Consider the following 19,805-nt stretch of genomic DNA (forward strand, 5'->3'; position numbering starts at 1 on the left):
CCTCCTGCAAGTATTGTGTGATATTGCCTCATGCACTTGAAAGGCCTACAACTGCTAGGAGAGATACCAAGAGATTTCACACACACACATACACATACACACACACACACTCAAACACAAGCACACGCACTCTCCACAAGCTGGGAGATGAGATAGGCAACTTATGTTGTCTGTTGACTGCTGGAGCTTGATATCACTCCAGTCAGCCCTGGGGCTCGACCATAGCGCATGAACAAAGTATGAAATATTGGGAAAAATAACATGAGAAGTGACTATTAGTAGTTCTTTAAACAGATTTCCTTATTGTGTTGCTGTTTGAACAAGCTGACTTGGCTCTAGCTGCTGAATCTGAAGGGAAATTCTCAAGGGACTTTGTTGCAGAATGGTCAGATGTCAATCAAAGCCTGCCTTGATGTGCTGCCATCCAGTGGTGAATCCCAGGAAATGACTTGGACTCTGACTGCAATGCAGCCAAAAAAGAGGGCTGGACCTAGCAGTTTTGGGGCAGGGCACAGAATAGGTGGGAGGGGCAGAGAGGGTTTATTCTGTCTCCCTCTATCTCTTAATCCCACCGTCTTCTTATTCTGTGTGTGCTGCTCTGGGTGCAGTTCATGAAATTCAGACAGTTGTTGCAAATGGCTGCAGAATGAACAGCATGCAGTGAAAAACAGTCCAAAGGCAGAGATCAATGATACTACATAACTGGTTTATTTGGCTGTAATTTACCTGATGTATAATTTCCTGACATTGACACTGATTAAAAGGACCTGAATTTCAGATACATCAAATTGGTCAATTGAAACAAAATTCCCATGAAGTCATCCCGTTACCCAACAACGATTTATTGTTGTGACAACAGGTGATTGCTTGTTCGCAAATACAGCCGAGAGAGAGAGAGAGAGAGAGAGCAAAGAGAAAGCAAAGAAGCCAGTGAATGTTTCTGTGTCTCTCAGAGCAGAAAACCAAAACCTGAGCATGAATCACACTGGCGCGGAAAAGAAAAACTCAAAGTCGCCAGCTGATGAGAAGAATGAAGTCAACTCAGTTAAACTGACGCGGTGGAGATCTTGAAGCCATGCAGTTAACAGAATATTGCCTTCAAACAACACTCGCACATGCTTTTCCAAAATCAAACATGCATTGGGTATTTCAGTGGGGTAGAGAAGTGTAAATATTCAACATTTTAGCAATACAAATTCTCTAAACGTTTCTGGTGATGAATATTTGTAGAGCATGTTAAACACTTTTTCCAGCAATCCCTTTATTGAGTTGATTGTTTTAAGCAAATGATAAATGAACATTATTAGGTAAAAATAAAATATAAAATAAAATATATATTTAATATGGATCTGCCTCGATGCTGCCGATGTGTGTCACAAAAACCACAAGCAAATTCACTCACTACTACTAATTCAAAGAGCATTTTGTAAACGATCAGTCATTGCAAGCGCAGATTCAGTCATCACAAGGCTGTGAGTGCAGTTCGGATCACAGTGGTCACGGACAAGTTCAGCATCTCCTCTAGAAGCCACCTCACTAAGGCTTGTTATAGTTTTGTCACACATTTGGAAACTTCTCCTTTTCGTTTTTTTTAGGAAAGGTGTTTTTTTTTTGTTCGGCCATCCTCTTGGAACAATTATATATACATATATATATATATGTATATATATATATTTTTTTTTAGAAAAGAACTACCAAAATCATGCAACTACCATTTCATTTTTGTGAGACAAAAACCAGACTTGATTTTTCTCTTGGTGCTGGTTAGGAGGTTTGGAGGTGAGGTCAGCATGGGCGTTTTAGGCACTGCCATCCTGTTTGAGCCGCTGACTGCGAGCCTTGTAGACCTCGATCAGTAAATCTTTGACATACTGGATTTCTCGCTCCACCGACTCCGCCTTGTCACGAAGCTCCCGGTTCTGCCCCTCGAGGCCATGAAGCTCCTCCTCCAGAGAATCCAGCTCCGCCCTCTTACGCAGCCTGTACCTGCGGGAGGAAACAATGCCTTTGGTTGGTTTTTGCTGCCTTGCATCTTTATTAATGAGCTGAGCGTGACCTTTGGGCTACACTGGGTGGATTACTCACACAGCTCAGACATCCTTCCCCTGAGACTACAAGACGTGCTGTTTATGTCACCTGCTGCAGGGATCCATCTCTTTTTTCTTTTGACAAAGACTTTTCTGTCCTTTTTGACAAAGTTGTGAATAAATGTAATTCCCACACAGACAAACCAGTCTTATAGAAATGGTTAGGTGGGGCTGAGTTTGGCAGGCAGAGAGGGACTTTCCATATCCCTCCTACACTCTGCAGGACATTTTAAGCACTGGGATGACTGATTTCCATAACACTCTTGCCAAGTTTAAGTTAGAATGTGAAACAAGTATTCAGGTATTATCCCTTTATTAAACAAAAGAAGAATATGATCAGTAATGATCCACAGCAACATTGAGTCATTAAAAGACCAGAGACCAAATTTTAGATATTTTGAAGGTTCATGCATGTTTCGCTAAAATGACAGACATGGAAAAGGAAGGAGAAATAAAACTGTTTACCTGTGAGCAGCAGTTTTGTTCTGGTCTCTCTTTTTCTGCTTCCTCTCTCCACTGCTGGATTCCATGGAAGCGGTGCCCATCACCAGAGCTGGTTTGACAGAGCACGGTTCATCCTTTAGCCTCTGCGTGGGGCGGTGGATGGGGGCACCCAGCAGTGTCCCCTCGCCCTCCCCTCTGGACAGACATTCGTAGCTTTGATCTGCAAGGCATTCTGGATAGAGGTAGTGGCCATGTTGGGGCTCTACAGCCTGTGCTTGTGACGGCTGATCTAGGTCACCTATAAAGCTATGGTAAGGCTCTGTGTTGGCCATGGACTGGTGGAAGTAGCCGTCACCGGCCACCATTGTCTCTTGGGGAATACCCCCAGAAAGTCCTCCATCTTTGCTGCAGTGCAAGACCTCCAGCCCCGTGCTGTCGTAACTTACATTGACTTTCACGTTGTGCATCAACTGTCCCTCTCGCTTGTGGTGGCTGTCGTACGAGCCACCCAGACAAAAACCTCGAGCAATCTCTTCGCTGCAAAACATTCCCTCTGAAAAACAGTAACTCTCCTCTTCCTTCAACGATAAAGCACATTCTCTCACCTTCTTGACGCTACCGAGGCTGTTCTTGCTCACTGTCTTCAGTGTGGAGTAGTGGTTCACAGAAAACTCTGTGCTTCCTGAGAAACTTCCCCTGGAGCCCCATGTATCAAGTCCAACTTCCTCCCCGACTTTCACAGTCTCGCTGATGATTCTTCGCCCGTTATTGTGGTGGTAGCGGTGATGGTAGTTGTACGGAGCGGGTCGTGCAATTTTGGTTCTGCTGATGGGACCGCCACAGAAGCTGGCCAGGTCCAGTTCCCCTGTTGCCAAGGTAACAACCACAGGGCTGGTTTCTGATTGGCTGGTCCCATATGAGCCATAGGGTAACTGGTAATAAGACTGGGAGCCCATGGCTTGGGCGCCCTTGTCACATTTTGAGGATTTCTCCAACTTGTTTGTCGTAGATGTGGACTCAGAGCGGAAGTAGTCCTCCAGCTGAGCCAACTCCTCCTGCAGTAGAGAGGTCATGACCTCCAGATCCGAGGGCACCTTGACATCTTGTTCTAACGGCGAGGGTGGAAGGGATGAGCTGGGAGAAGACTCGGTCGTCGACACAAATGAAGACAAATCAACTTTTTCCGTCATCCAATCTGAGTGACCATCACCTATAAAAATTAAAAGTAATAATCATGTAATCAATAAAGCAATCCATTTTTTTTTTCATTCAGCTGTTTGTGTAGAATAGTTGAAATAAAAACTACAAATTCAGAAAAAAAAATCTTAAAATCACACAAGGCAGAGAGAATAAATGAAAAAAAAAAAGTTAAAAATCAAGCAATGCATCCGACAAATCCAAGTGAACAACTAACCGATCATCTGAAAATGATTGAACAGCATCGTCTGCATTCGATAAATATCCACTTAGCTGTACTCACTGTACGACATTAGCCCCGTGCTGCACTGCGGCTCCGACCTCAGGATGTGGAAAAATAAAAAAGCGTCTTGGCAAAACTCACCAATTAAATGCTGCCTCTCCACTGGCTCCGCCCCCGTCCAGCGCCGTGATAGGCTGCGGCTAGCCTGTCGGAGTGGGGGAGCGCATAGCTCGCTTGTGGAAATGGGAGGAATTTTCCTGCGAAGGATCGATGCCGCCATTATGTCGTCTGCTTCGATTTAATTGTTCAAAAGCACAAATCTTACCCTGGGTGGATGAAAAAGTTGTAGAAGCACCTGAAGACCTGTGAGAAAAAGAAAATAAATAAATAAATAAAATGTATGTGAAAATTTGAAATTTTGCCTTTAAATCCCCATTTACATCAACTAGAACATTTAATTTCACCAAAATAACAAAAAAATACAACTTTTTTTTTTTAAAATCACTGCAAATAATATTTAAAATTAAAACACCACAGTAAATTTACTTTAAAAGTTTACTGAGTTTAAATTTACTCATCAACTCAGCTGTTCATTATTTTATTCACCTGTCACCTCATGCTGTGGAGCAATCATGGATTTATGTCTCTACTATACAATTATCAAGCAAAATGGTGCAAAACAGTAACTTGACATACTTTGAGAAACAATTAAGATCATATGAGCAAATGAAAAGCATAAAGACAAAACACAAAATTTTACTACACTATAATCTCAATTACAAACTTAAGCATACATAATAGTTAAGCCATTTTACTTAATCTGAAGAGAAACATATTTATTTCGCATCTAAAACTGAAAAGAAAAGAAATTCACTAATTCTTCACATTAAAAAGTCTCTTTCACGTGTTTCTTTTAAAACATCGTCCCGTGAGTGACTGAAATCACCTGCTGAACTCACCGTGCACTCTGTTAGTGTAAACGGTGTCTAAACTCATCTGTTAGCTGTAAGAACAAATGATTCTCCGAACTTTCCTGTTTCCAAGCTACAAAGCGGCTGTACTTACCCCATAGTTTCTGAATAGTCTTGTAAAGTGCGTTGCGGAAGCAAAGCACGCGAAGCTTTATGAGGAGGAAGAAAAGAGTCACAATTTAAAAAGCCATATTTTCCCTTTTAGATGTCAGGGACTCTTCATGAAGTGCTATTTCAACGAACAGACTTGCAGACAGAAAGTTTTTAAATCCGCTACTTCTGCAACTCCTAATGCCCGGACCTGATCACGGCAGACGAAATTAATGCGCAGTTTACAGAGTTCAGGCGGCCGTTACGTCATGAACCTGGGGACTTTCCCATTATCCAGAGACCTCGCTGTGTTTCATCTAACCTCTGCTGTTCCCACTCACTCTCTTAACACATTCTCTTTTCTTTCGTGTGTACTTTTAGTCATTTTATTTTCGGCTTTGCTTCAATTAATGATATTTCTATAGTAATGCACTTCGAAATAATAAATTACGTTCACTTTAAATTATATATTCAAATAAGTTTTTGTCTTTTTATCTGCTGTAGTATTTGTATAGTTGTACAGCTTTTATAGGATGCTTCAGAAAGTGGCTAAAATCAACTTTAGTAGTAGTCTGCTGAGGAAAAGAAGTCAATTCCAGAAAAGCATAAACATGAACTAAGTAATCTCAGACAATAAAACAAAAATGTTAAAGACATTGTTAAAAGCCTAAACACACATAAACAGAAGAATTGGCGAGGACTGAGGTACAATTCAACAGACGGTACAGCCGGTACTACTTTCCGTGGCGCCTTAGCGGAAGGACATCATGTTGCAGTTCGGAGGAGTAACTTTAGTTGCAGCCCTGTTGCATCAGATCCGCAGGGGATTCGCTGAACGCTGTAACAATGTGGCCACACCATTGGTTTATCTAGGGGAACTTTTTTATTTCTATTGGCCTGCCATCGCTCTTACACTGATTGCTAATCATTACACATTAGCACCAACATGGGACTGGGTTACTGTATGTTATAACCAGTCATGTGGTAAAGAGAACCCATGACCCGCAGCTGGGATCACAGTGAGACAAAAAAGAAAAAGAAAAGAAAAAAGAGAGAAAGAAAGAAAAATTAAAAATTACAAGTTCAGATATTTTCTGCGTGTTCCCTGTATGTCACCTATTCTGAGTATGGACTGAGAAGATTTGCTAATATAAATTAAGAAGAAGGTAAACCCACCTGAAGTCATCAAATTTTTGATCAAGATACTTAAGCACTTCAGTGAGACTTCTATTAATATTACAGACAAATAAACAGGTAATAAGCAGCAAGAACTTATTTGTTGTTAAGGCAGTTTTTATGAGGTGTGAAAAAAATCCAGTGTTTTTTTTTTTTGTTTTTTTTTTCAAACAAGTTGGTGAACCTGTGAATGACTTTTATATAGAAATACAGATATTGATGTGGCTGTGTGGACAGTCGAGCTGAGGAGAAAAATAAAGCTCATGGCTGTGTTTTAAATTGATTTTATCAGGTGTAACATGTGTCTCCATCCAATGCATATTGCATAAAACGGATTAGGGTAAATCCCCTCTCTGCAGTAGCCAGTACAGTTTAGAGGCGCATTATTACATTTTGGTATGTATAACATTCTTGTTTCTTTTGGAGTGTAGAAATGTCAAAGAAAGTCGTGCAAACACACACAAGAAGGAGAAAGACATTCCTGCACTCAGACTCTCATTTTAAATGCTTTATTTGAATCTGCAAAATTACATGAACGTCTACAGGATTTAAACATTTAGAGATTTGCCTTCTTTGACTTTCAGGGATAAAGAAAAAACAGCTGGACAAAATGTTTCTCATTATAGCTCTTCTTTGTAAAGCCTGTCTGTCATAATTGTGAACTTGTTCAATCTGCAAAATATCACTATCACTAATCTATGTTTGTATCCTAGCTCTCTGATATTTGCATTCGCTTGATTGGTTTATAGGAAAAAGGTCAAAAACTCTGAGCTTTTTTTTCTTTTCCAAAGCTCTTGGGTGATATCAAATTCTGGCAGCGCAGAGGAATGTCTGTACATGATTACATCTCTCAGTAACATGTCTCTAACAGGAGTGGAAAAGAAGTCAACATGGACACAGTCATCTGACAAACCCCACTTTACTTTAAACATGTTTAGCAGTAGCTGTAGTCTGCCTCTCACAGGGGCCCGCAGTGGTCAGCAGAGGTAGAGTTTAAAACTGATGGAGAACACACACACACACACACACACACACACACACACACACACACATACACACACTCACACACACAGCTGTTTAAATACCATCAATACCACCCTTATCTTGAAGCTTTGGCCTGTACTTTTCAGTCAAATGTCAAGCATGACAAGTAAAACGCATAAATGGATATTTTGCCTCATGATGACACAGAGTATATAAACTGTTCACCTCGCCATTCTCCATTATATAACACAGTACTGTACAATGATCTGTAAAGCTGGTTGGTAGTAAATAAGTGAAATGTAATAATAATAATAATAATCATTCATATCATAATTGATAACAGGATAAGTAGTGATTAAGCATTTAATAACACATTTAGAATGCATTGCACTATAGTTGTAAGAAGATATAAAGTGTAAGCATTTCTGTCAGCAGCTACAACTATAATGAATAACAATACAGTAAAAATATATCTTAATCAGAGAAGTTCAAACTGTTGATAAATACTGTACTTTAACAGGAGCTTCAAATCTCCTTAAAACTGCATGTATATGTGTGAGGGTATAAGCCGTTTATTAATGTTTATGTATTGCGGTGGGGTTAGTGTTGCCAATAAAAAAATCTGTGCCACCCTCCACTCTGATGCTGTTATCAGTCTCACCTCTGTTCCAACAACATCATTATGATTTAACAGGTTTAGTGAAGCACCAGCTTTATATACTCATGAGGTTTAATGAACCATAGAAAAACAATAAAATGACTACAGCTGCAAGCATAAAACATGTGAAGATATTAAAATGTCAAAGAGAGTCAAAGAGACAGATGTTGCAGTGGAGTGTGCACACAGTAGCCATAAAGTGACTGTTGACAGCACTTTAAACAAAATGAAATGTGTGTGTCCTCCTCTGAAATCCATCTGTAAGCTCTGCCTCAAGTTTAAAATCCATCTGTGATGTGATGAGGATCCTATCAACAGGTAACAGTCACACTTTAGCTGTAATCAGGTGTATTTAATGTGTCCCCCCTAGGCTGTTTGTTTCCTGTACCTGACCTCCAGGGTGCTTGTGTGTTGTGTGTGTGTGTGTGTGTGACAGGCAGGATGTGTGGAGGACGGACAGGCTGCTTGACACCCAGCTTGTCCCGCTGCCCTCATTAGTAAAACCAGGACGGCTCTGCACGGCTCCCCGACTGCTGCTCCTCTGCCTATCCTCTGCCTCCCCGACAAACCAAAAGCTGATTGAAGCAGCCAGGTCTTCCTGTTGCTATAGTAATAGGCAACACTGGCTCACCCCTCTCGAAAACATGTTTTTGGCTTTCCTCTAGCCGTGGGTTTTACGGCCTCCCCCTCAGAGTTCTTACACCCCCATTGTTTACAGTGTTTGCCTCGCTATTTTTGCAGACAGTGCAATTTTTTTATTATGCATGATGCGCCTCTTTAGTCGCGCATGAATTTGTAATCATCGTAGGTCGCGGAGATCAGGAAAAGTTGTGGTGATATGTGCAATGCCCCTGCAAGAATTTTACCCCTAACCTGTTTAATAACATCGAACAAATTCCATATCACAACGGCATTTCCTCCTCACTAAAAACTTTGAGAGTAATCATCCCACAAAGAAAGAGAAAACACATGTTTAGAATTATTATCTCAGTGAAATTTTAAATTAGAATACAACTGAATATACATTATATTTTTTTAAAAAAATTGAAGAACTAAATTCTAATAATTTGTAACTAAAAAAAAATAAATCAATATTAACTAAACTATATGTACACATTTATACAGTATGCATTTACAGTAGGGTCCATAGATTTCAGCGTGGTGTGCAATCCACTATGAATTCCTTAACTTGCAGGCTTTTTCTGTATTGCGGCAAAACGATTGCCTGCTTTATGTGCAGTATTGCCCTCCATCTGTCCGTTTGTACTGTACAACCATACAGGAGCCCTCTCCAGCAGTGCATCGTGGGATGGGAAGAGCCTCCTTCAAAGACACAGGCGGCCATGCACTCCTCTACTATGGCACATTGGTATCAGTTACACCATAATTTCATCACCAGCAGCTCCCTGTGAATCCTGCTTACATTAACTTTTTACAGGGATTGGCAACACAGAGGCAGAGATGCATGGCAGTGCCAGCACTTGAACCCGTTTAGATTTAGCCTCCTATTCAATAGTTGGTCTCAACATATTGTTATTTGTTGATGAAGTGTTGTATTTGTATGAACAAATGGTGTGAATTGCAAAGAATCCCTGCAGTTACAGTGGGATTACATTGAGAGAAAAGGCAATGGGGATTAAAAAAACAACAGGATGGGGAGACTTCAAAGTGGCAAAGTATGCAGGGCTGTGTTTGAATGACGGCTGGCGTATTGTTTTGATAAGTGTTCCCTGAGGAGAACATGCGAGGGAGGGTGTCACTCTCTCCTCTCATCTCTGAGATAGGGAGCCGGGCAGCGAGGGAACGTCAAAACCAGCCGTAATTACGGCATTCATACAGCAATACTGCAGATCGACTGCTTCACACTCACAGCAAGCGCACACACACATTGACAAAAACTGTACTCATGCAAATGAATTCATTTGCTTTAAACATGAAGCTAAATTACCATGTTGGAGATGAGACGGTGATGATAGTAGTGGTGCACAGGGAGCAATGAAGGATATCAAATGTAGACAATCTGATTCAGTCCCCAGGACGCTCACTGCTGCTCATTGTGCCTGTGTCAGAGTGTTTGCCATGAGACCGAATGCAGTGTCAGCTACACTGTAAATTTCTGTGTTTGTTTACCATCAGACTAAAAATTAAATTGATGTCACGTTGTTTGTGCTTGCAAATGCAAATTACAACAGCAACATGAATAAACATGAATTAATTAACCCGTTATTTTGGCCATGAACGTGATGAAACGATGGCTTCATTATAAAATCTGTTTGATTTGTTTCACACCTTTGTAGATTTAAAGATTGCTCTGAAACATGTGTGTATATGAAAGCAGACAAAATGCCAAAAACACCACACACTATTATTGAAAGGATTTTTTTAAATTAAAAAAAAAGAACTGATGAAAAGAGGACCTTTCCTCAAAAAGCAGCCCCCATCTCATATGTTTTCTCTGTTGCGCAACTGCAGTGAAATGAATTTAATTTTGACTGAGCCTGTGATTTAGAGCAACAGGAAACAATTTAGTCAACACAAGCTTTTTCACAGCAAATTTGAATATAATGACTGGAGGCCCTTACCACAATAGAAATATTATTTTCCCACCTGAGTTGTACTGCTCATTCATTGTTAATCTATTAGATTAACCCCCACCAGAAGTCGTGAGAAGAATACTGTGAGTGGAGACAAGACAAATAAATGCTGATGCATAAATAACGTTTATTTTGAATTCTTTTTGCTATTTCTCACAAACCTCTGCACAGCTTTATTTCCCCAGGCTTTAAATAAGTGTTCAGATGAAGCAGCGTTGGCTACACACAACAAAGACATGCAATCTGTGATGAGGGGTTGCAAGTCAATTCTGCTTTGTATTAGGGGGTCAAAAGCAAGTCGAGTCAAACTGATTTTATTTAAGTAGCCCAGAATCAGTGATGTTCCTCAAAAGGCTTTGCAGCTCAGACAGCACATGAGCCTTGATGAATTTGTTCTGTTTAGACTTTATACCATCAGTCTAAACGGAACAAATTTTAATGCAACAGAACTAGTTTTGTTTTTTTATTAAAAATTTGCTTTTCGGTGGAAGTGGAGATAATGCTGAATTTGCATTCTGTCAGAGTCTACCTTTTCCATCTCCCCTTGTTTTCCTGTGACTGTCAAAATAAAGGCACCACCCTACCCAAAGAAAAGAAAAATCAACCCTGACCTTCAAACACAATCAAACATACTCACACAAACCTGAACTGATGATAGGAACATAAACACACTGTCATCACTGCACATTAAATTAGACAAACCTATGTGGACAGGCGAGGAGGTTTATTGGTGGAGACATGCCATCCACCGGTGTCAGTGGACTGAAGGCAAAAAGGTGTGACGGCTGAATAGCCTAGCAATTCATTCATTGCGGGAATACTGATAGTTATGAAATCGAAGTTTTTGAACTCCACTTCTAGCAGGATCACACAGAGAGAAAGGAGTACAGCAGATGAGTTTACATCCAGAGAAATCCACATTACTAGATTACTGTTGTCTTTCTCAGGGTGTTTCACCGCAGCCTCTCATAACGATGTTGCGGTTGGGAGAGAGCATACCAAGCCGTCCCAGCAATTTCAAGTCATTGTGGTCTCATTACAGCAGGCTGTTGGTAATCCTCTGCCTTTGATCTGGGAGCTGAAGGGAGCTGTGTTTTACTGTAGTTCAAACAATGTTCTCCCTGCTCCCTCAGCACCTCCACCAGGAGCCCTGTGGTAGCTGAGGAGCCAAAGCCTGACGGTGTGAGGGAGACAGGAAGGGAGGGTTGGGGGTTGGTTTGTTTTTCTGCTGAATACAGGTGAGACAGATGAAGGTTTGTTGGTGGTGTGTAAGTTAATCTACGGTACATCAGAAGAAGATTCCCTCCATGGAGGGGAAAGACCACAGCAGAATGTTATGAAACATATGAAAGAAATGGAAAATGATGGAAGCTTATATGTCTGTGTGAAATGTTCATATGAGTTAAATCAGACACTTTTGTGTTTGTTGTATGTATATATATATATAGCTTTAAAAGTCAGTATCAGTGTGAAGGACTCTTAGTGAACATGACAGTTGAAAAGAGCTTTTCTAAAAAAAATTCTTTCAGTCCTGCAGGATTAGAGTTAGAATGAAGAAGAAACATGCAGGATTCTGCTGTCAAGCTTGCCTAAACATTACTGCTGAACATTGTTTTGCATCATTTTGTGTTCTCAGCAAAAAATAAAAATGAACATAAACTGCATTAAAGTGAGATCTGGTCTTAGCTTAAAGAATATCATCATGAAATTCTGGTATAATACCTCTCTGGAGCACTGCAGTGTTTCAGTATGTCATTGCTGTGCTGGGCTTTAACCCATGGATGCTTCTGTCATCATCCCAGACAAACCCACCAATCAGCAACAAGCAGTTGCAACAACAAACAAGAATTGCAACATGAATTGATGCAATATTTTCCTATAGATAATGCAGGGTGAACACCACTCCACCCAGCTGAATCGATGTTAAGGTGCAAGAGGCATCAGTGAGTCCAAAGCAATAGAAGACATTTCTGCTCTCTTAGATCTATGCAGTGTGTCACTGTGAGACCTTCATCAGAGGAGATCAGAATATTTTCAAACCCTCACACCCCACACCCCTAACCCCCTCACACACACATGTCTTCTGCAGCTTCCAAACTCCACTGGAATTGTTTTATTTATTAATGCATTCATCAATCAATCAACCATTTAAAGGAGTTCCCTTTACCTTGCTGGCTGTTGCGGCATCAATCACAGTTGAAACCATATCGATCGCAGAGGGAAGTATTAATTCCTTGGGTACAGTGTATGGTTTGTACACCGAGAAACACAAGTAAGTTGAACATTTGGAGGTACAGATGCAGCTTTAGTAAAGCGACTCTGTTGTGTATGACAGCTTTTTTCTGAAGAAAAGATCTTTGTGCTCCAGGTCTGTTGTCTCCAAGTGGCGTTTCAAATCATCAGAAGCTCATATTTTCAGATACACAACACACTGTGGCCTCTTCTCATTACCCACCGTCGTACATACGTATATATATATATGTATATATATATATGTGTATATATATATATGGGAGAGAGAGATACGGAATGAAAGATATGCCAAAGGGAGCTTTTTTAGGTTTGACACTTGATAGAATGTTATGCTGCAATCCAACATTTCTTTTTTTCATTTCTAATGAAGATGATGGCTCTCCACAGCTCTTTGTTCTGTTTATGCTCTGAGAAGCTCAAAGCTCAGTTTATTATGTGCTGATATAAGGTGCTTCCTGATTGTATGTTTTTTCTATATTCTCTAGGTGTGTTTCAAAGTCAAGGAAGTATTCTCAAACGGCTGGATGCTAAGACATCGAATGCCACCAAAGGACTGTTCTGATGTCCAGCATCCTTCAAATTCTACAAAGGACGAAGATTTTTCAAGGACACCTGTGTGCATCTTTGTTGAGTCAGTCCTATGTACACATTCCTTCTTTTGCTTCTTCTTTTGATTAGTGACTTGCATCCAAGCTGAGCATTGTCATCACCATGTGTCGTCTACACACAAAATGCTTGCTGGTCTTTTAAAAATGGTGAACAAAGAGCAAAGGGACAGCATGGCAGAGGATGCAACGTGAATTAAAGGACTTTACAATGACATGTTGACACACACTCACTCCTACCAAGGAGGAATCCTTGAATTTGAGAAGCTGTTACTTTGCATCCCCTTTTTTGTTTTGTATCACTATCAATTTAAACCTCTTCTATTAGTCTTTCTATCAGTCTGAAAAATCTGACAAATTTTTGTAATTCATTGTGGTAAAATATACATCCACCTTAGAACCTGAAGTTCACACATCTTCCTTTTGTATTTCTTTTGTCAAAATTTATTTTGGGATTTTTCAAATACTTGACAAAATCAGTCAGCACTGCAAGAGTACTTGAGCTGGTTCCTAACATAAATTTTCTTTGTTTCATTTTACTTGTTTCTAATACAGTGATATATTTTACCCACTTAGTTCAAGACACAGACACTGATTTCAAGGAGCGACACAAGTTAATTGCTATGTGAAACAGTTTACAGATTGTGTTAAATGTTGTTTTAATTTTTTTTTCTTTAGCCACATTCATGGTGCCCAGAGGATGAACCCTAATGAATCCCAGTCTTTGACTGAAGTTGGCATTTGTGGCTTAGAGGAAAACAACTGTACAACTATTGTCTGGGCCTCTATGAGATTTGGTTCAGATATTCATAAGCCCAACAGGATGAATTGCTTTGGAGATCCTTTAACTTTTCATCTAGCGCCATCATCATCTTGTGTGTGTGCTGCTGTGTGAGTGTGACCCAGCAGCTCTGCATTGTTGTATAAAGAGGAGTTCTCCGAGTCCTTCAAGTCTTAAGTCACACAAAGCAAAAGGCAGCGTCTGGGACTCGGGAGCACCCATGGGACTCTTGATACAAAACAAGCCACTGCTTTATAAACCTCTAGAAAACACACGGACTCACTACAAAGTGAGGAAACCAAAGGCAGCAGCTCTCTGCTATATCCACCACCTGAAGCTCAGCATATCCCTGCTCAGGCTTTACACACACACACAGACAAATGCATACAACCCGTGGATTTTGTTATACCAATATGGGAATCATACAGTCTAATATGGCCTCACTGGCAAAAATTCTCTGGGATTCTGCTCAGCGCTGGCTCATGTACGGCTGCTGCGGGTTTCTGTTTGTCCCTGATCTTCAACATTTTGGTAGAAGTGTGGATTCCAATAAAGGCTTGTTAAACAACACATTTCATTCTCTGACTCAAGAGGGCCCCGCATGGCCCAGAGGCGTAAGCTGCTCCTTTGAACATCTAAATCCCCATGCAACGTCTGACTTCCCTTTGTTATTCGCTGGTGGATGTTCCTTCACTGTTTTTCTGTGTGTGCCATGGCTCTGGAAAGGCTCCAGTGGACTGTGCACAGGGAGCTTTTAGCTGTAAAAGATCATCTCATTGAGACCATCAAGTCTCAGCTAATTGAACTTTTACATATCTCTGTAGGAGCTCAGGGTGAACATATTGTTTTAATGAAGAATTTATCAGCCAGAGATGAGGAGCCAGATTTAATGAGCCCCTCCCTGGATTAGAGATGAGAGACATGAAGCAGTCTGCTTTCAGTCCAAATGTCTGCTGCCCTCTCCTGTCTGCTGCTGTGAACACACACACATCACCTTCAGATGCCTGTAGTTGCGTTGCCTTATGAAGCTAGTCCCGCAAGGACATTTTAGTACCAAAGTGCACTGTGTTTATCTACAATTAAATTTTCAGTGATGTGAAACACTGAAAACATGGTCTCTCCTGTTTGCCCAGGCAGGAGAGAAGGATTGTAAATTCCAGGCCGGAGGTTGGAAGGCTGGAGTTTCATGTTCATGGAAGTTCCATGTTCCAGGTGAGCTGGTTTTGGTTATTTTCTCAGGTCAGGAATTTGCATGACTAATTAACTAATGAACTGATGTCGTACCTGTCGTATCTCGTTTCTGGCCACTATCCTGGTAGGTAATCACATAACAGGTTAATCAAGCTGTGAGACAGAATTTCATTCATGAGACAGATGAATATCTCCTTAAATCACACAAATGAAACAGTTTCATGCACCTGGAGACAGGGTGTTAGCAGATTCCTTTGCAAGTTTTAGAGATTGTTGAATGCAATCAGTAACTAACATTAAAGGCAGCTGCATGCCTACCTATAACCTTAAGCCTTAAGTGAGCTCACATCATTTCCTTCCTTGGCCTGTCAGAAGACATTCCTGGAAATGTGATGTACTGCATATGTTTTTACACTTTAAAATGCTGCTTTTAGGTTAAAGTTCTAGACAGAAATGGTAATTGCAGAGAGTGAAGTGGAAGTAGAAGATGCATATTTTAAAAAAGTGCTAGTTTAAGTAGGTGTTTTAGAATAAATGTAAAAAGTAGTTCATAATGTGGGGGAATTTTCTTTTAAATCTTTAGTTACATGCTCAAGCTGATTGGCACGTGATCAGGTCTCTTGTGCATCCATGAAGCTCTTGAATCAAACCAGACTGGAATCTTTAGGGTACCAAGCATTTAGTCTTGGACAGCTCACTGCTGTGTACAAACCTAAAAGGTAGCTCTGTTCTGAGAGATCAGTGGTAGAAGGCAGATGAAGTCAACACTGAAGTTACAAGAAAAATGCTCCATTCAGTTTTTTTAGTTGAGGTAAAAGATACTAAAGTAGCAAATAGTGAGATTAGTCCCACTGTGTGAAGAGACTTTTAACCTCAAGCTTGGGGTGTTTTCATGCTTTCAAATCACCAAGGCTGTCCACAGATACAGTAACGCCCCTTAAAAAGTTCAGTGACCAGAACCTCCAAAGATCTGCTTTACATATCAACACATGTTCTCATAAACACATGCTTAATATTATGACTACTATTGATATTATCCTCTTTCTCAGATGTGATTTTGGCTCTTTCACAGATGTTAGCTTGGCTAATGACAGCTCTGACATCAGCCTCCTGGCAATTGTTGGTTTCTCAAGCCTGAGTGGGAGAAGCATAAATAACGTTGGCCATTACCTCATTATTTAAGTGGAAAGCCCTGGCCTTCTCCCTCTTGTTGTTCTTATTTCTTTTGGCATCCCACAACCTGGCATAGCAAGGAGAATCACTCCATGTGAGTTAGCAGTTGCATTGCTTTTTTTTTCTATCTTTTTTTATCATGAAGTATGCCGAAGACCGATCCCAAGAAAACAAACAAAAGAATATATGTTAAAACAGTTTCATGTTAACAGTTACCAATGACAGTATAAAAGCTATTGCCAGCGGTATTTGAACTGCACTGAAATATTATGGAAGTCATACAATTAGAGGTTAAACTGCTGTCATTAGCCCACTTTAAATTGCACTTTATAGGTCTAAACACTCTTCTTCTTTCTGAACTCTATTATGTCTCCAAATAATCCACTGGACATGGAAAGTGGTGATCTTGACTCTTGAGTAGTAGTAGTACCTTGTTCTTAGACTCCAGATTTGTGCAAAATCTCAAACACTTTAATTGTCCTGAGGAATGCTTCTGACCTCAGTCTCGAATTACCTTAAACAAAACCTCTCAGACAAAAATCTGATACCAGAATAAAATGGTGCTGCTCATAGTCAGTATAACCAGAGAGTGAAATACTGGGCCTATCTACCTATTGTAATTTCTGTTCCATTCAGTCTTATCAGTGATTGACTTTTGTAGCAGAAGAGATCAAAAGCAATAGGAGACAAAAGATGAAAGAAGATAAAAGAAGAGCTGGAGGAGAGACATCCTAGAAACTGTCACCTCGCCGTGTCGCCTACAGCAGAGCGGCAAACAGGCTCTGCTAAAGAAAAAACACTGGAATGAATGAAAAACTCTGAACAATACAGTTTCGGAACGAGCGCTGCGTACTGTTATGCAGGTTTCTGAACACTGGTTAACTCAGGTATTTAGTCGCCATATCTCTGTGGAAATGACTGTCTCCACTTGCTGCCCACTCTGGGAAATGAACAGAGGGAGTGTGTGTTGTGTCACACAGAGGGTTTTTTTTTTACATATCCTGACAGAAATTCACCTTATATTTAGAACCTCTGTGTCAGACAAGTGTGCGATGATGTGTTGTGCCAAATTCCTTCAGCTCAGTGTTTACAGTACTCACCTCCCTCTGGTTTGTTGTTGCCAAAAAAGCACAGGTATGCATGCCTCACCCCATCTGCCTACAGGATCCTAATGTTGGTAAAGGGAGGAGGAGGGTGATGATGATGACAGTGATGATGAAGATGATGAAGATGACGACAATGATGATGGTGATGATGTTGTTACCGCAGAGAAAGTCCTTTCAAATGTTTCCCATATCAACAACCTTCAAAGCGAATCACATTAAAGGAACACTACAATAATTTAACACTATTTATATGATACACTATTATGTGATAACAGTAGAGCATCATAATGTCCTCTGTGGCTGTGGAGGACCTGAGAGGTCTGAGAAAATCACCCTGATGCGATTTTAGATCAAATGGACCACATGTACACAAGTCGTTTTGCAAAAAGTACCCCCCAGTTGTCCAAGATAATGTTATGTATATCTTACATGGGGCATTTATAGTGAAGTTTTTCCTCATTTAAAAGTTTGTGAAACCTTGTGTGTCACTGCTGGTCCTTATGGGGTACACCAAAACAAATAAAAGCTATGTTAACATTCAGTCACTCACCAGTACTCACTGTGTATATCCTTGAGGTCTACTGAACATGTTGAGTACAATTCCCTCCTCTTTAAACATTTTCTGAGGTGGTGCGTTATTTATATTTTAAATCCTGCATTCTTTATGTCAATGTTTGATAGCTGTTAGTCTTACTGTTTGCTGCCAATAAAGACACAAGCTGGCATTCATTGGAATTGTTGGTTTCAAGCCAGCTAGTCAAATGATCGGCAACTGGTGATGGTAACAAACACAGCAACGTGTCAGAAAAGGCAGTATCGAGGAAGACTAAGAGCTTGCAAACACTGACATTTTGGTAGTATTGAACATGAGCATCCTCTTGTGTATGTACCATACTGACGAGATGTGGATCCACCTGTAAAAAATAATAATAATAAAAAAAAAAATCACACCAAAGTGCTGATAGTTGTCCAAAACTCAGGTACCTTTAAGTTAAAACAAAAACACAAAAAGAAATCTCACTTGTGATTGAATCTCCCATTCACCATGGCCAAAGCGTACAACTTCTATGCTCACACAAGACAGATCAGTCGACCAGTAAATCAAAGAGCACATGATCAAATTGCAACTGTTGAAGAAGTGACAGACATCCATTCAACAGCCAGATCACTGATAAGTTTTTGGACAATTAAGCAAGTGTTGCAACCTTGCTCAAACTATCAGACCAACAGTTGAAAATCTGATTGTAAAATTGACTTAACGTTTAATGTGTGAAGTGTCTTTGCTGGTCTGAGGATTAAAACTACGTCCACAATGAGAAAGTCTTATTATGTCCATTTCAGGCCTTTGGTCACACCTACCAATTGTCCCCAGACTGGAGGAATCCCACATCACCAAGATACTAGATCTACACCAAGATAGCTTGGCCTTTTTTGCATCCTTTCATGTGAGTCCAGCAACATATCTACATTTGAATAAATAAAACCCCAGATTCTCCCCAGTGTAGTCCACCCTTTTTTGTTTTTAAAAAAGATCATTTAGTATTGAAATGCGGAGCTGTCAGCAACATGCATGGAGAAAAAGTCTGGAGTATCAAATCAGTGTTCCTAAAAGTCTTTCTCTTAGCAGGAGAAATGATTCCAGGGAAGCTCTGTGACCCCCCCACATGAGATATGACAGACTTTTATCCAGCAGTGAAGGCGTAACAAAGAGACACTCTCAAATGGCATTTCTGGACTTAGATTTCAGAGCATGGTGCATATTAATGGTGACCTGTGCGGTTTTAAAACAAAACAAATAAAAGCTATGTGCACATTCAGCGTCACTCATCAAAACTCATGGTGCATGTCCTTATGTCCTTGAGGTATGCCACAGTGAAAGACACTGAAAACTTCTACCTTAGGGTATATGTTATCTCTGTTGTCCTCAATAATTGAACAGCCTGTTCTAGTCAGGCCTGTTGTTGCTCAATAGGGATGAAGTTGCATGGTAAACATGCCTGTATCAGCGGTTCATTTTCACCCTCCAAACCACCGACTCACTTTCAGCCCTTACACACTGTGGTGTGGACTCTGAGATTCTTTAGAAACTGGAGGAGTGTACTGCTGGCTGCTGCCAGGGCCGAGTGATTCAACTTTTGGGAAGTGGAACTCCTTTGGGAATAGGGAGGAGGCTGCAAAGGTCCAACGAAGCTGGGGGGGTGTGACTCTAGAGGGAGGGGTGACGGTGGTCTGGGGTTATAAACAGCAAACCACCGCCCTTTTCGTTTGAGCT

General features: G+C 40.5%; 1 protein-coding gene across 2 annotated transcripts; it reads right to left on the reverse strand.

The window, feature by feature from the left end:
• Nucleotides 1-685: 685 nt before the first annotated feature.
• Nucleotides 686-5,418, reverse strand: atf5b (activating transcription factor 5b). 2 transcript variants are annotated; one of them, XM_046388393.1, is made up of 5 exons: nt 5,017-5,418; nt 4,093-4,314; nt 2,553-3,741; nt 2,086-2,185; nt 1,846-1,986 (listed from the first exon to the last, which is right to left on the reverse strand). In XM_046388393.1, exons 2-4 carry the CDS (start codon nt 4,229-4,231, stop codon nt 2,128-2,130), a joined length of 1,386 nt encoding a protein of 461 aa, XP_046244349.1. In that variant the 5' UTR covers nt 4,232-4,314; nt 5,017-5,418; the 3' UTR covers nt 1,846-1,986; nt 2,086-2,127. The 2 variants fall into 2 exon arrangements, with proteins under 2 accessions (XP_046244348.1, XP_046244349.1); XM_046388392.1 differs by lacking the exon at nt 2,086-2,185 and having other exon boundaries at nt 686-1,986; nt 5,017-5,406.
• Between the last annotated feature and the right edge of the window lie 14,387 nt (nt 5,419-19,805).

Source organism: Scatophagus argus, chromosome 5, assembly GCF_020382885.2.
Source record: "Scatophagus argus isolate fScaArg1 chromosome 5, fScaArg1.pri, whole genome shotgun sequence".
In the NCBI taxonomy this organism is placed as follows: Eukaryota; Metazoa; Chordata; class Actinopteri; family Scatophagidae; genus Scatophagus; species Scatophagus argus.

Coding starts and splice junctions, on each gene's coding strand:
- atf5b (XM_046388392.1), bottom strand. CDS start 4,231: ATGGCGGCATCGATCCTTCGCAGGAAAATTCCTCCCATTTCCACAAGC. Junction 3,742..4,092: donor GGAGAGGCAGCATTTAATTG/GTGAGTTTTGCC, acceptor TAATTTTTATAG/GTGATGGTCACTCAGATTGG. Junction 1,987..2,552: donor AACAAAACTGCTGCTCACAG/GTAAACAGTTTT, acceptor TTCCTCCCGCAG/GTACAGGCTGCGTAAGAGGG.